This window comes from Anneissia japonica, unplaced genomic scaffold (assembly GCF_011630105.1).
Source record: "Anneissia japonica isolate Jap-2015-1 unplaced genomic scaffold, ASM1163010v1 scaffold522_len1101056_cov227, whole genome shotgun sequence".
Taxonomy (NCBI): Eukaryota; Metazoa; Echinodermata; class Crinoidea; order Comatulida; family Comatulidae; genus Anneissia; species Anneissia japonica.
The window spans coordinates 743,137-760,205 of NW_022756123.1; the positions used below are offsets into that span (position 1 = coordinate 743,137).

At 32.9% G+C, this 17,069-nt stretch overlaps 2 protein-coding genes across 13 annotated transcripts in view; one reads left to right on the plus strand and one right to left on the minus strand.

Annotated features, from left to right (window-relative positions):
* The first annotated feature begins 1,078 nt into the window (after positions 1 to 1,078).
* On the plus strand, positions 1,079 to 9,677 carry LOC117124001 (protein SSUH2 homolog). The gene is made up of 12 exons (XM_033270117.1): positions 1,079 to 2,631; positions 3,921 to 4,043; positions 4,642 to 4,803; positions 5,063 to 5,123; positions 5,932 to 6,064; positions 6,360 to 6,420; positions 6,768 to 6,892; positions 6,993 to 7,055; positions 7,257 to 7,429; positions 7,615 to 7,717; positions 8,047 to 8,148; positions 8,602 to 9,677. The coding sequence occupies exons 1-12, from the start codon at positions 2,595 to 2,597 to the stop codon at positions 8,752 to 8,754; spliced, it is 1,296 nt and encodes a 431-aa protein (XP_033126008.1). The 5' UTR covers positions 1,079 to 2,594; the 3' UTR covers positions 8,755 to 9,677.
* Positions 9,678 to 10,053: 376 nt separating this feature from the next.
* Positions 10,054 to 17,069, minus strand: part of LOC117124000 (protein Aster-B-like) — a 26,648-nt gene continuing 19,632 nt past the window's right edge. For all 12 annotated transcript variants that reach the window (XM_033270112.1, XM_033270109.1, XM_033270107.1 and 9 more), the window contains 5 exons: positions 15,017 to 15,162; positions 14,386 to 14,486; positions 13,965 to 14,117; positions 13,464 to 13,768; positions 10,054 to 12,933 (listed from right to left, as the gene is read on the minus strand). In XM_033270112.1, coding sequence (XP_033126003.1) covers positions 12,790 to 12,933; positions 13,464 to 13,768; positions 13,965 to 14,117; positions 14,386 to 14,486; positions 15,017 to 15,162 — 849 coding nt within the window. In that variant the 3' untranslated portion in view covers positions 10,054 to 12,789. The remainder of the gene's footprint in view (positions 12,934 to 13,463; positions 13,769 to 13,964; positions 14,118 to 14,385; positions 14,487 to 15,016; positions 15,163 to 17,069) is intronic.

Here is a 17,069-nt window from a genome sequence, read left to right on the forward strand (position 1 = left end):
TAAGCACAATTGCCTAAGCACTTAAACACCGCTGTTTAAAGCTCAATACCATGTAGGCGAGCCCTATCTGATTTTGTTATTAAAACAATTGTTGAAACGTACATTTTTTGGCAGTACACCTGCCATCTTCAGTTTAGTGATTGCTCTCATTCAACCTTTTCTTTATAAATGAAGTGAACAACTGCGATACATTGTATTGTAAATGAAGAGAAATTGAACCATAGCTATTTAAAAAACGACATGACATTGCATTTTAACGAATCATTGACCCTTAACTCTATAGGAGAAGGAATGGTATGAATAAAGATGAACAAACGAAATAACGAACATAAAAATGACAAAAGTTAAATTAACATGTAAAAGTTGCTTGTTGAGAAAGGGCTCCCATTGGATATCCCTGATTTTTCGTTGGCTGACTGTTGAAGCGGAACACAGTATACGAAAGCAGTCCACGTTGCATGATGCTTTACATTGAGATAAACTTTTAAGATGTATAGTGATTTATTTAAATTCATGGGGAAAAAACCAGAAACAACAAGCGGAATAATGCAGTAAATAATATAATGTTGTTATATAAAAGTGTTACTGACTATCTTGATTTATATTATATGCAACTATTTGTTTCAAACCTTACCTATTGTGTAATAGAGTGTATCCAGTGGTTATTTTAATCTGTATATATTGTACATTATATATATATATATATATATATATATATATATATATATATATATAAATATATATGTATATTTGTATATATTCTTCAACCACCTCCTTTCCCCAATCGTGGTATCAGTGGCATTAATTTCTGGGAGGGGGGCCGCTAAGCTGTCTGACAGCTGACAGGGGGACTTGAGCTTGCAGGCCCAAGCTGGGAGAAGGGTTTGAGAGGGGTCCCTCATCCCAAATGAGATTTTTTTAAGAATAGGAACCTCTGGATGGTTGGAAATGGCACTCTCATACTGTGACAGATGTGTTGGCTTAGTGTTGGCCTATTTTTATATTTTTTATGGTATGACTGCCCGATGAGCTCTGTCCGATTTGTGGGGCTTGACCTCTCCGGGGGGGGGGGCTTAAGCCACCTGCCCCCCGCTGGCGCCGCCACTGGTCCAACATACTGTAGGCCTATGTGTATTGGACCTAATTTTATTTCATTATACAACTGATATTTTTTAGCAGTGTCTTTTAAATCGTGAACCATCTGTTTATGTTAACCTCCACGAAGGATTTTACGTCAGCAGATTTGCTAGCTCTTGTGTCATCTAGTGTCAATTACCCAATCATATTGCTAGTTTTGAAAAGAAAGTAAATTAGATAAAGAAAAAATACAGAATGTGAGAGTTTTATCTGATATATGTGTATTAAATATAAGTATATGAATTTAATGTCCTATCTTGCTGTTGTTTATAGGCCTATATGCCTACATAGCATTTATTTTATGGAGCTACTTATAGTTAATGTCCTGCATTCTAAACCGAAGATAAATGTCCTACGCTTATCGACTCCATTGTTTATACTGTCTTAACTGCATAACAAAAGTTTTCATTTGAAACATTTTTTCCTGACAGATTATTTAGAAGAGTCCAAACAAGTCTGCTATCAAGAAAAAAACACATAAAATTTCATTTTAATATCATTTATTCAAAAAGGCTTATATCGAAGTGCATTACTGTTAATGATTTATCTGACACGTATTAGGCTTAAAGAAAGTAGATAAAAACCAATAATAATTATATAATATTTATAGATATTAAAGTATAAGCTATTAAAAATAGCAATTCATCAGTAGGCCTACAATAAAAGGGGTATTTCGAAGGAAGCAAGGTATTCGTTCGTGTACAAAGCAAACATAATTGTATAGTATAGTGTATAGAAATCTATGTTTGGCCAATTTTCCCCCCAGATCAAAATTTCTTTGAACGCTACATTTGTTTTTCAATTCGTTGTATTTGTCTATATATACGGTACGCATTTGTAATCTGAGCTTCATTTTATAAATGGTGGCTTTCCGCTATTGAATCAGATTTGAATTAATAATTAGGCCTAATGTAAATTAGCATGAAAACACTAGGGATTGAAACGTTTGTCTATTAAACCACTGACAAGTGAGCACCTTTCTGTTAATATTTACTGTTGTATTCAATGCGGTGTCTTTTAAATTGACCTAATTATCGCGATATGATATTGCACAAGTGTTAAGCCTATATAAGTTATATAGGCTAATATTAAACGTATTCAAAATACAGATTTACAAATACACAAGTTGCCACAGCAATGATAAACAATCGGATAACAACCGTCAAAGTATATCGGTATCTTAGAAACCGGAATACTATCACCGGGGTGGCACCACATCAATGACAGTATGTATCAATACATCATCGCTGCCATGATTGGCGGCTATCAATAATTGATGTATAGGCCTGATGGGTCAACTGAATAATTGTTAGGCGTGTTGCACCCGGTGATAATATTTATCCTGATAATGGACTAGTACATGTGATGTCAGCATTCCCGTTCCGATGGGAAACAAATTTTAGAACCTATCTTTTTCGGTAAGTTTCTTGTGGATAATTGCCTGAAAGAAAAGGAAAATGACGCTCGAAACTCACCAAGCAGACTCCCTGCCAGGTAGGTATAATGTTAATACTTTTATTGGGCCTATTAGGCCACTTCAAACCGTAATGATCAAATAAGCCCCGAGGGTATAAAAAATATGTTGGGCTCTTTTGATGTAGGAACCTATTCAATTTATTGGAATAGAGTTTAGCATTTACCCTATTTTGAAAAGTATAATTACTATAATAGTATTAGATTAATTATGAATTATTAATAGGATATAAAAATATTATACGATCAATATTATATTAGGGTCTGCGTATTAACATTCCTATGTTTAAATCCCTCTACAAATTATATAGAATTAAATGAGAGTCGTGCATGTATGACTTAAAAAAGAATAATTGAGTAAAAATAACATATTCAATCATTTAAAATGCCTGTCAAGTTAAGATAGCAATAGCAACATGATAGTCGCAATAGCACAGCCCATGACTGTGACGAATTGTCTCTTTCGATGTGTACGACTGCTTCTTGCTTTTCAATGCGGGAAAATGATAATTTAGATAGTTCTTATTGAATAATAATAAACAGAATAATGAAAAACTGCTTACATATAAATCTGTTTCTGAAGCGCTCAATAATTATATTACATAGTCGAATAACGAGCGCTATTCATCAATGGACTAGTGCCTCAGCTAAGTTATTTTGTCGACCAGTTATAAATATTTTACCCAGTCCGCACCCTGCCCCTAGTCATAACCATAACAATTGCATTATGAGTAACATTAAAGATGTAGGCCTAATCAGTCAAAAGATTGGAAAATACCTCAAAAACTAAGATAAAATTTTGAATAGTTCAGTTAAAAAAAAAAGAGTATTAGCTTCCACGAATAGATTCACCGATTTACGGGCATTTTACTACAAAATCCATAAATTGATTAAGTACCAGTCAATTTAAGGATTTTTGAAGTAAATAAAACTTTTTTTTTTTATCAATCTGTTTCTTTGAAGGGGCTAATGATTCTTTTGAATGAGCTATTCATTTTTTAGGTACTTTCCTGTATTTGACAGACAATACATCTTTAGCAGTAACCAACAACTATACAATTATATTAATTAACAATAACTACAAGGGTGACGATGACAATGATAAGCATAACAATGAAGGTGGAGATGTGATGAGGATGATGATAATGAAGATGGTGGTGGTGATGATGATGGTAATGATACAATAATAACAACAACAATAATAATGATAATAGTATTTATTACATTAATAATAAAATTTATAATAATAATAATAAAAAAAAAACACTAGGCCTATAACTGTACGTAAAATACTTATGTTCAAATTCAAGGCATGCCTAATGTTGAAGCAAACGCTCCAGTGTACTTAACCGAAGCGACAGAAAAAACTCCGATTACATACATAGGTCAACCTCATACTAACTCGTCCACAGCAAACTCAAAAACAAACAAAGGTAAGACCGACTATAGCTTATTTTATTTCAGCCTGGTCTTCCATAAAATTGCTACATGCTATCAATAGATTTCGGTGGTCGGAATTAGGGAGCCATCCCGGTTGCGTACGGGACAGCGCAGTGCAACGATTGCTGTGAAAACGCTGTAGCGACAGTGTAACATATTTTATGGAAATCGGGATTATTTGAATACTGAATAACTCGTTGCGTGATGATGCCTACAACCATAGTCAACACATTGATGATGATATCAATTGGAAACTGCTTTCTGTCTCTTTTGCTAGGCCTATTAGTATTAGATAATCGAAAGTTACTTTTATAATCCTATAACTTTCGGGCTTATCGTTGCTATAGGTTTCAATTTAATTTATTACATCATACGTTATTGTATACATGTTAGCGCCCACATTTAAGAAGTTTAAGAAGTTGAAAATAGACAGTTGTTGGTCAACGAATGGTAACGCAACCGAACCTATTTTTATTGTCTCCTAAATATTTTATAATAGTTACTGTGTTAGAGGTCTATAGCTTGGCTGTGATGTACATATTCATTAAATTATTAGATAAACATTAAGGTTTAAATCATTATTATGTTAAGCATGGACTCTTCCTCTTGGTGAAGCCACCAGCGCAGCATATTCCTGGCCAGACGCACCAGACAGTGACGTGGTGGACAACCCCAACGCCAAGGAACCGTCGTATCAGATGACACAAGCATTGCAGGCAATTCCTGGCTATGAAACAACAACTGTCCGTAAAGGTATGATTAGTAAACTGATCACATTTTGGATTTGTTTTTATACGATAAAAATAAAATGATATAATACTTATTAAATTCTATTTGCATATATATATATATATATATATATATATATATATTATTATTATTATTATTATTATTATTATTATATTATTCCAGAGTAATCCATAGAAAACATTAAATGAAGTTGGCTATGCCTTTGAGAATAAATTTGATTGACCTTTTAAATTTCACTTGAGTAAATATGTTCTTTTCTTAGGAAAACCTCACAAGAAAAAAGACGTCCCCATTTCAAGAGATTTCCAACAAAAGTTTCAAGAGTAAGTAAACACGTTTTTCTGCAGTGCAACACGTTTCGGTATGATATTTAAAAGGAATCGATATAACAAAAGGCCAACGACTGTACGTATGTATATAGCATACACTAGCAAATTTCATTACGAACTCATATTCATTTCAGCGATCATGCAAAAACAAAACAAAATAGTAAGGTCTGTTCAAAGTCACACTGTCTATGATTAAATAGGCCTGTGCATAATTCGTTATTTAACCAATTTCTTTATGGTAATTAAGTAATTATAAATTATAATTAATTAGACCTGGTTATATGAAATATTAACCGTAATCAAATAGTCTCTATATAATGTGATACGCTCTAAATGATGGATCTAACGCATTCAATAAAAATTATGATAACAGTATTTCACCAAGACACCTTCGTAGTTGGACAGCAGCCCCCACCCCTCAACCAAGTTCACCCTCTCACACTTAAATCCTAGATACGCAACTGGCTACATTATATTTAACTAAATCCACTAAAGGAGTGGAGTTGAATAGCTCAGTGGTTAAGATGCTTGCCTTCTGATCCCAGGATCCTGGGTGCAATTCATGTCACGCCAGGCATTTTTCTCACGACTAAAACAAATCTACTCCCTAAGCATCATAAAGAAGCTTAGTTTATAAAGCATCATTCTCATCGTGTAAGTGGCGAGTTTACTTGCTGTTTCATGTGAGGGAAAAAAATATTAAAATAATATTATATAATAATAATAATTATTATTATTATTATTTTTATTATTATTGATTATTATTATTATTAATAATAAAAATAATTATTTTGATTTTTAGATTACCTGCTCCACTTTCCAAAGCAGATGCCCATGGTGTTTTGAAGGATCATGTATCTCACAAGTGTTGCTATGGGAAACGGGTTATCAATGACCTAGAGGTGGATAAGGTGATCAATGTCCCTGTCCACCAGGTGAGTTTATCAGTTGATTGTGAATGTTAATTAAATATGGTAATTATAGATTGCTGATTTATATTAACGCTTAAAATCGTCATAGCAGTAAAATATTTACATTGGAAAATAGGCTATTAGGATAAGCGTAATAGTTAAACTGAATATATATTTTTATTCCGATCATATTTGTTAGACCAATAATAAAAAACGAATAATAATAATAATAATTATCACTTAGGCCTTTTAAATTACACAGCTATATTAAATTAATTAATTTAACTAAATTAATTATTTAGTTAATACATTTTTTCAGTACAAGCTGAGTACATTTACGGAAACAAGACAAACAATCCGACTCTTCGAACCCTTTAAAGGTAACATCCAGTTCAATCTGGAGTATTGCAATAGTAGTAGTAGTAGCAGTAGGAGTGGTAGTAGTAGTAGCCGTAGCAGTAGCAGTAGTAGCAACAGCAGCAGCAGCAACCGTAGTAATAATACAGTGCATCCTCCAATTCTAGACCCATCTAATTCCGAGACTTCTCTGATTTGAGACCACTTTGGGGGCCTTGCCGCCAATTTTGGAAACATTATAGGCCCTGAAAATGTTGCTCAAAACAATAAATAGTTGACTTTTAAATATTTGAATATGATGATAAAATTAAAATTTGATAAAACAATAAAGAGGCACAATAACAGGAGCGTAGTGTATTGTATCTGATAGGTCAGAAGATTGACAACCTGAACAACCCTTTCCCTCCCACGATATGGGAAGTAAAGAACAGTCCAGATTCCTTGTGGAAGAAACACACAAAGAAATGCACTGTACCACAATCATCAACCATTGAGGTATGTAGAATTTTTAAACGGTGTATTTTATAAATAAAATAAGAATCAAGTGTTTACACCGCACCCTTATTATTTTAACAATGGTGTTGAACATTTTCAGACTTGTCATGGTTGCACAGGAAGGGGATTCAATAAGTGCTATCGATGCCTGGGACGCGGAACGGTAAGTTTACGCATGGTTTACGTAAATATTATTAACGACACATAACGCATGTTATTCGTTTTTGATCGACAGAACGCAAGTCAGCTAATGTGAATTTAACATCTTACTAGTGAAGACCAATTTCAGATAGGCCTAATAGAATAATAACTGAACGACAAGTTAATAGGTAAAAGTTAACAAGTAAAACTATTTAAAATCCAGACAAAATGCAAGAAGTGCAAAGGAACTGGAAAGGCTAAAGCAGATAATTGCTTAGAATGTGCTGGATCGGGAAACCGTCGCTGCCAACTGTGTCGAGGTCATGCGTGTATCGTTTGCTCAGTATGCCAGGGGTACAAACAGTTACACTTCTACATACAATTAATATCTGATTTGTAAGTATGGATACATTACATATGATTTACATCTGTAGTAAACATGCAGTGCGGAAAAAAATACCGTACACATTCTTCTTCTTCTTGTGAAGTTGTGGTGTAGAGGGATGGATGCAATGATTGAATCGCTAATTTCTTATTCTGTTAAAAAGTTACCTAACTGTTATATATGTGTTTTTCTATAGTAACGTATTGGAAGATGAGGTATGGTTGAATGCAACTAAAGTGTCGACAAAAAGTCTTCAAAAGCTAAAAAAGAGCAAAGTTATTGAAACTGAAAATATAATGGTAAGATTACTTTTTTAAAATTAGGATACGTAAAACCTAGGCAAAGAGTTATGATGCACCACCATGAATCTTAATACCTTAAATAATCAGGAATGCGTGCATGTCCCACTACACGCGAGTTTAAAAAAACAGGGTGTAATCATGTTTGCCTTCCTATGTGTGATCAAGCGTCTATGCCGCCATCTATTCGAACCGTGGGTTTTCATTGTCCTCCAAATCGCATCTCTTCCCAGTCTAATTCCTATTTCTTTCTTCCTTTGAGCCCTCGCAATTGTGCTCTGTATATTTCCTCTCTGTAATAAATATATTACATGTAACATTTTCCCCAGGTCAGTCCGATTATAAACTACTCATTTGGAGACGTAAATAATGCATCAGATTCACTTGTAACCAAGCACTCAAAGGAACCAACCAAGTGTATCATCCAACAGGTATAAGATCATCTTATTTTTCGTTTACACTTAATTTCCCCTAACATTTAATAACACAATGAATTATTTATTGTTCTGAAGACGCAACGGCAACAGTCCAAATTACCTTTACTGCAAATCAATGTCAGTGGTCGAGCGAGTGAATAAATAATAGTAAAAAGCCTAATTACTGCAATACGCGGAACCACTGTGACCAGTAAATAAATCGGATAAAATAAAATCTCCAATAACATTGAACTGTGCTGATACAGAAATTATTTGCAATATTTGAAAGGTTTGTCTGCATACAAATAATTATTTACATTTTTACAGCGCATGTTGCGCTGCGCCTCCATGCGCTTTATATTAGATTATAAAACAAACAAAACAAAAAAAACCCCAAAAACATGAGGGCATTCCACAGAATACTTACATAATTACTTATGTTTAAAATTCTATTAAACCATTTTTCAGCGTCATGTTCTGTTTGCGTTACCTGTGGTGGAGGGGCAGTATGTGTGGAAACGTAGAATAAAATCATTCTGGGTCTATGGACACGAGCGTCTGGTGTATGCTCCGGAATATCCAGAGTCGTGTTGTGGCAGATGTGCTTGTACAATAGTCTAGATGTCAGGCCGCCTGAGAAATACTAGTCACTAACGTTATGTAACATTATTCACTGTACAGTATTTAATCATACAATTATAAATTATTAATGCCTGACATGTCCGTCCATAAATTCTATATTGTACCGTACTTTGTCAGTGACGATTCAAACAGTTGTTGCAACTATACTTTAAATCAATTCAATTAAATTCAAATTTATTTGAGCATAATTCAACACATTACAAAATCATAAGTCTAAATTATATTCTTTCCATAAAAAATACCCTAACGTAAATAAGAGTTGGTAGGCAAAATAGGGGTACCAATTCACATCTAACTTTGAGGGCTCCGGTGGAAATTAATGGCCCCAATGGAAAGTTTTTTTATACAGTATTTTAAAACTTTGTCGGGTTAGCCTAGGAATTAATATCTTTAATATCTGTTGTTCTTCATTATATATCTGTTCTTTATTTTTGTTTTGCATTCAAGAAATGTTTTGTGATTTTAATTCCTGAATAAAATCAACGAAATGATACGTGTCATAGTCCAACTAAAATATTAATTAAATATGATAATCATATAAGACAATTTATATAATACATCATGCTAAACGTAGTATATGTTTATGTAAAATATTTCGTTATTAGCTAGCAGTTGATGTAGGCCTAAGCAATATAACTGCTATAACATTTAATTGGGCAACAGTGATGGAACGATTTAAAAGGTGATTATGTGCTAATGTTTTGTAATGGCCTTAATGATATAATATATATTTGTGTTGAGATGAATATATAATTATAATATAATAGCTTATACAATATATATTCAATACTGTATTCGATTAATGCATTAGCTTACCTTACAGTATATCAACAATAACCAGTTATACAAGGCTGAAGCTAGTGCACTATATACTGTAATATTATAAACTATACTGAAATCAATACTTGTGTGAAGTCATTTCCTATAATTAAATTGTCTGTGTAGAGAAGTAAATGTTTTTATTTTCTACAACTAACACACAGTTGCCTTGCTAATCAAAGAACATTTACCAACCTCATAAAAAATGCCAAAATTTGAACCAAATGTGCAGTTGTAGAGTTTTGCATGTTTACAAAATTATAAATCCAAAGGCCTAATTTCACATGGAACAGGAAGTTTTCTATATAAAATCCCCTAGTAGTCTAGGCCTAAATAAATAATGGTTTGCCTTATGATATCAAAAGATTAACAATAAAATTTAAACACCTTATATGATTGGCTAATTAGAATAATTAATCATGGAATCAACATAAACAATAATGACTCGAGAAAGAAACGTTTCCAAGAAAAAGCTCTTTATTCTTCTGTGAACATGTAATCTCAGAAATTAACAACCACAAATTATCAACTAATTTTGAATCAATAAATGACCTAGATAAACTCTATTATTTTAAATAAGAATAACCATATATTATACACAAATAAATTCATTTTTTTAAAAACCATTATTTGGTTAAAAAGCTTATGGGAATAACGCTCATATCAAGTGGGTATACGACATGTTTGTTTTCTTGTCAATAAATATACTTTACATTTAATTATACTTAAGTGCTGCATACTTAATGTATTTATAATTATAGCCGCCTTTGTTAAAAGCTGCAAAGACTTAAGTTTGTATAATAAGTTATAGAAATATTTTCATCTTCAAGCAAAACAGTAGTAGCAGAGACATAATATTGTATTATTTTATTCATCTTTGTCAAATGAATACTTTATTAAAATATAATAAGGCCAAAGTTAAACTCTTAACTGAATCGAAGTCCTCCTGAAAATAAACATTCTTAAAATCAAATAAAATTGAATCCATATCAAAATGTGATACAATCTGATTGTCCAACAATATTAAATACTAAAAAAAAAAAGAAGAGAAATCTTGTCCAATATTAAGAAGACAGGTTACGGTCATCAGCACACAAAAGCCTTTTACTAAGGAGACAAGTTAAGGCCATCAGTCCTCAAGACCTTTTTTGTTGGGTTTAGGAGAGTAGCACCAGAGCGAAGAAATAATAAATGGTGGGACTTTAAATACTAAATATTTTGGATGTATGGATTTATGGAACGTACAAAAATATTTTTGAAATAACATGATTTGGTGGAATAAGGCTGGTGGAGCTACCATGTGTCCCCAAAATATTTTAATATGTCCATTTTTATATTATATATTATTCTAAAACAAAACTGCACCAATCCCAATAATTTCATGTCCAGATGTTTCAAGTTTACCTGATTTGGATTGACAAACAAAATTTGATACAATTCATACAATTTTGGAATGTGATCTTTAACAATATCCCTCCAATCATATTTTGTCAAAGCTTTCAAATGGTATTTTTACAGCCATTATGAATGTTGCCACCAATCAACACACAAGTTAAAACTATTACTGTATATAAAATATGCAGCAAGTGAAATTAAAGTTCAGAAATGTGAGGATTGATATGATACAGGTGGAACACTTCAAATAAAAGCACCACACACTTAAATGCAACTATCAGCAACTATATAGCTATCATGATCAAAAAACATCAAGCAATAGCGCTATCTTGATTTAGCTGTTGTGCATGGCGTTGGCAACACATACATTTCCAAATCTATTTATGTAGGCCTACTAAGTCAAGCATTTGCACACAAATAATCTAAACATATAAATTTAAACATGTATTGTTTTATAAAAAATATCGATTAAACATTTTCTCTAGATATATGCAAATATATAAACATGGAGTCATCCACTTTAAATATATATTTATCAAACTTAGATTCATCTGAAGTAAAATAATAAGATTATTTGAATGAGTGTCCTTATTAAACAGTTTTAGGATACACGGTGAGATTGTACATAATACAACCAAAAAAAATCTTACCCTCACACTCAAGCTTGAGGCCACTAATTCTATTTAGGTTCATTTATGGTATACAGTACACAAGAGGTACTTAAAACTTTATGCACTCAGAACTGGCCTTAGTAAAGTCTTACAAGATTTAAATATTTTCACACTCTGGATTGATCATTAAACAACCTTACACTATCTAAAATAAATTCCCCTTATATTATTTACATTACACCCTGGAATAATCTGGGGGAAAAGTATTCACAGTTGCATCATCCCTAAATCTTTACTGTCCCACTCTGACAAGTCCAACTTACAATACTAGATACAGGTATACTGTATACTTAAAACAGAATATCTAAGCAGAGACAGGTCTGAAGGAGTGATTTTGTGTGCATAAAGTTGCAGTAGGATGGACATGAACATCTAATGTTATCATTTTTAACAATGTTTAACACATAAAAGTTACAGATTTATGGTACTGGACTACTGGTGCAAACCAAGTCTCTACAAGAACTTTGGTGAACAAAATCAAAATACCCCAAGGAAATTTCATAGCAATACACGCCAATAATATAGAATAACGAAGCAATAACAAAAGAACATTAAACATAACCCAGTCTTGTGATCTGTTGAAAATATTAAAATTTGTCATTCCTCTATTGGATGGCTTATTTATGGCATCAAGTATATGCTTATTGGTCAGTATTCCTTGGACACTACTTTCATTATAACAGCTGAGTTTTATACATATGATACATACTTTAGAGCCATTTATTTGATTTCTTTAAGCCAAATGATTTGAAAATGTATCAATCAACCAATTAGGGTTTATGGCACACATGTTCAACCACTCAAATTATGTTTGAAAGACTTAAATGGTTTCAAAATTCATTACAGAATTTCAACCAAAAATTCAAAGGTAAGTGATAAAATTGACTTAAAAACAGTCCTTATATATATTATAACAGTCCTTATATATATTTATTTCATAATATTTTTAATAATCAATTTTCAACATGTGTTTTCGAGTGTAAATGGTATGGCTCATCGGTAATGATAGAAATAAAAAATTTAAAATTAAAAAATATTTGTAAACATTTGATAAATTATATATCTATGACATGTCTATATTTTCTACATATTATATTGATTTGTTATGTTTTCTTGGTGATGATATTGTTTAACCTGGAGGGGGCCTACTCTCAGTTTCTGTGCCATATGATGATTCTGGAGTATCTATTGCATCACTTACATACTTGTCCAGCTTCACTATGGAAGACATGGGATCTATATCTTCCTTAAGGTCCTCCAGCGCAGTCTCCATCTACAAAAAATAACAAATAAAAAAAACAGTATGAAGCAAGAGAGATTTAAACAGTTTTGTCAAGCTGATCATGCAATGAATTGCTGGATTTGCACAACATGACAGAACACCAAGAAAAGCACTACTCAATCGATTAAATATCCACTCAACTGATACGCTATACTACAGTCACTTTTGCTGATATGGCCATCTTTCAGTGTAGTGAAGTGGACACGTATACAAAGCGTATCATAGACTCATGGTCACCCACTTAAATCATGGTGGGATGCTGTGATGGGTTACTTCCGCAGATTCAATTCTAATCTGGAGGTAGTGGCTGAGCAGACCAAGTGGTCTCACAAAATACATCCACCATACAGTTAATTGTGTGAGCTTCTCACAGTCTATCCCACTTGGGTGGGGGATAAACAGACTTTAAACAATGATGATGATGATGATGATGATGATGATGAAGTTGATATTAGCATTTTATGTAAAATATAAAAGTTTAATATAAAATAGTACATGACCAAAATGCCAGTTTTACTAACCTGTTTCATGAGCTGTACACACAAGCCAATGATATCTCTCCATTTGCTTAGTTCTTCTTCATGGAATAACTGTTGTTGTTTTATTAAGTTTCTCCACTCTTCATCAGTTGCCGGCACTTTGTCAAGCTTCTCAAAGATATCACTCTTTGACCAGAGATTTCTGTTTAATGCTGTCTTCTGCTCGAGATGCTGCAGCTGAGAGTACAGCAAGATGTTTACCAATACCAAGAGAAAAAGAACTAAGCAGACAAAAAGCATCATGGGACGTGAATTGAGATGCGCACTACGCAAACACGACAAGAATCCTGTGGAAATGAAGTAATGAATATATTAAATCAGGTGGTGTAAAACTACAGCTCAAAACTTGAATAATTAAAAAAATGTTCACTTCAGTTTTCTAGTTTATTCCAATTTGATTTGAGGATTAAAATAAATTATTGCAGGTATATGCTGACACTGAATTTTCTACCTGCAAGCTCACTTAAATGTATTCTAACGAACCTGTATTTTGACCTTGTACTGAGATGTTCTTTTTAAGCAACCGCTGAGCTGCTGTGTTTTCATTCTCCTCCTCCTTAGTACTTGGGTGTTTTCGACGTTTTGTTTTCCTTCTTTTTCCACTCTCTACCTCAAGATTTTCTCTCAGATATCTACCTGCAGAGATCGCAAAATAGTCAAATTAGATGACCATAGTAATATGTCATTTTGAATTTAAAAGGCATTCATATGAACAGCTTAATTTGGCTATATTTGCAAAGTAAACAGATGATTGAAGTGTGTGAAGGTTGTTTAAGTAAGAGGCCTTTCCATATATTTTAAGAATGCTCTCAGTTTAGAATGATTTATGTATATTACCTTCACTTCCTAAGAAAGTACATGATCACTTAGTTAAACTAATATTCCCTGTGACATCCATACGTACCTAGAAAAATATACCCACTCTTAAGACCAACATGCACCTGTTTCTCAATGAAGTTCTTTATCAGCCAGGAAGCCTTGCTGAAGCAAACATCAGCATTTACACTGTGGGAACAAAATGAGGGACTTTAGAAAAACATTGGAAACAAGACGAAATACATCAGAAACAATAGAAAAACATTGGAAACAAGGTGGAATTATGTATTATTTAAGCCTAATTGGAAAGTAATATTTGCCATCTCACAGGCCTACACAATGTTTTTGTTTTTGTAACATTATTTTGTATATAGTATTATAAAATAGTTAATTAATGGCAACCTATCCCCTGCTGGACATTAAACTTGTGTTTCTGTCTTGGGTTTAAGCCTGAAAGTCAGTTTAATGTGAGCATTTTATTACTCCTCTGCACATTGAGATATTCTTCAAGATTCACAGAGGGCTGTTGTTATCAAAGGCAGATTTCCACGTGATGTAAGAGGATCTCCTTTGCTGGGCCTAAGCAGCCTACTTCCTCATAATACTGATGATTGATATTAGATTTCACACCATACTAAAGAAACAATCAAGTGAAACTCAAGCAAGATTCAGGAATGAGATGGCAAACAAAAATGAAATAATCAACAGGTAATTCTTACCATAAACGACATTTATTTGCACTAACCCGGGTGATACACCAGCGTCCAAGGACATGGAAGTTGTCTGAGTATGGGATGCCCTTATTTACTACTTTATTCTCTGCAATATAGCAACTGCCTTCTTTACTAAGGTCACGATGGAATGTCTAAAATGCCAAACATAAAAAATATAACAATTAACACATTTTGTTTAATAATACTAAAAAATGATAATATTCTATTACAATTTTTGATCTTGTGATTAGAGTAATGATGAATGTTTTGTGTCACCTCATGAATTAAATAATAGTAACGATGCAAAAATTCAGGCTGATCTAAATGGTACCATTTTAGCACCTCAATAATTGTCATAAGCGCCACAGTTCATTAATCATATAAATTTGTAAGCGCTGTGATGCTTACTGGAACAAAAACGGCAAAAGCAACAGCAGCAGTAACGCCGCATATCAGGCCCAGTAGCCAGGTCATTTCAAGGGGGGGTTCTCTTGGCGTGGGGACCAGGGGATTGCTTAAGGGCCCCGGTGGGGCGAAGCCCCCGAAGCCAGAGCAGTTTTTGTGTTTAATGGGTCTATATAATGTTATAAAAGCAGTTATGTTTTGAAAAAGATCTGTGTAATAAAAGGTGGTAATATAATAAAATTGGAAAATATTTTCTGATAAATGGCATGTTTTAATCACACGGAAAGACAAAAAAATCCTCATCGCACAATCAATATCAATATACTCAACACATTTATTATTATAAAACAAAACAAGCTATTTATAGGCCTACAAAGTAATTTACAAAGAATTATGTACTTATTATTATAATATATAAAACATTTAAGAAGTTTTGTCTTGTATTAACTTAAAAAAATTAATCTTCCTGTAGGCCTATATAAAAAAATAGAGTTGCCTGTTACAAAATAAAGTAGAAGCTGAATTTCTTCTTGACTCTCATCTTGTACTATTTTTACTAAATGGCTAAAAAATCACAATTATTGTCATTACTACAACTGACAGGGCCATCGTTAAATTAAGTCAGATTCCAAAATATAGCATCATATTGAATACGTCATCTGACATCATGGGAACCTAAACTTTAATTACAATTATTTGTTTACTAGGCCTAATTCGAAATTATTGTTTTAAGACTTTAACCTAATACATACTGATTAATAATAGCTGAGATTTGATGCACATTTCAGAATTAATAATCGTTTTTAGCATCTTACTGAATATTTATTGTCTACTAAATGAAATATGAATTATATATGAATCTTTAGAAATACAATTTCTACAATATTAATCTTGTTTTTATATAGATAAATGTTCGATAAATACTATCTTTCATAAAACAAACGAAATTCAGCGCGTCTATTTTCATTCCAATCAATGGCGTTTGTAAACATGTGCACTGACGTCATCGTCGAATCCCAGGACTTTCGACGGCAAAGCTGGTCTGCCTGCCTACGTCCTAGGCCAACCAATAATAATTAACAAAATGTATTTTTTTTTAAAATATAGGCCTATGGCCTACGTTCTACTGTACTTACTTTGATGTCGTCGGGGTATAATTCTGTCTCTAAATGCAGCGTGACCACTAGGAAAAATCAAATTTCAAGATTGGGTCTAAAAAATCCCAAGATTGCTTTTAAAAACCCAAGAATCGCAAAATATTAGTATATATACATAAACTTCATTTAAAAGTCCTTCATTTTAAAGCTTTTTTAAATTTTGTACTGTATAAGCCTTAACGAAGTGTCTAGATTTTCGAGATCAGAATCTCGTTCGTTTTGGGCCATACTATTCGAAGGCCTACTCTGTGCGTCCGTGGAAAATCCTTTTTGGTGACTAAAACGTGATATCCTTTCCTCTGGCATTGTATGTTAGGCCAAGAGTTTGAAGTTTGTGCGCAATTTCAACCCATTCGATATTAACAAAGTCAGTACTCATTATGCCTATGGCCTTATTATATAAAAGGGCGTAATCGATCTTTTCAGAGTGTCTAACTGATCTGTCAATTTTATACCAGGGGACTACAGTATTGCATAGGAGTATTTACAATAAGAAA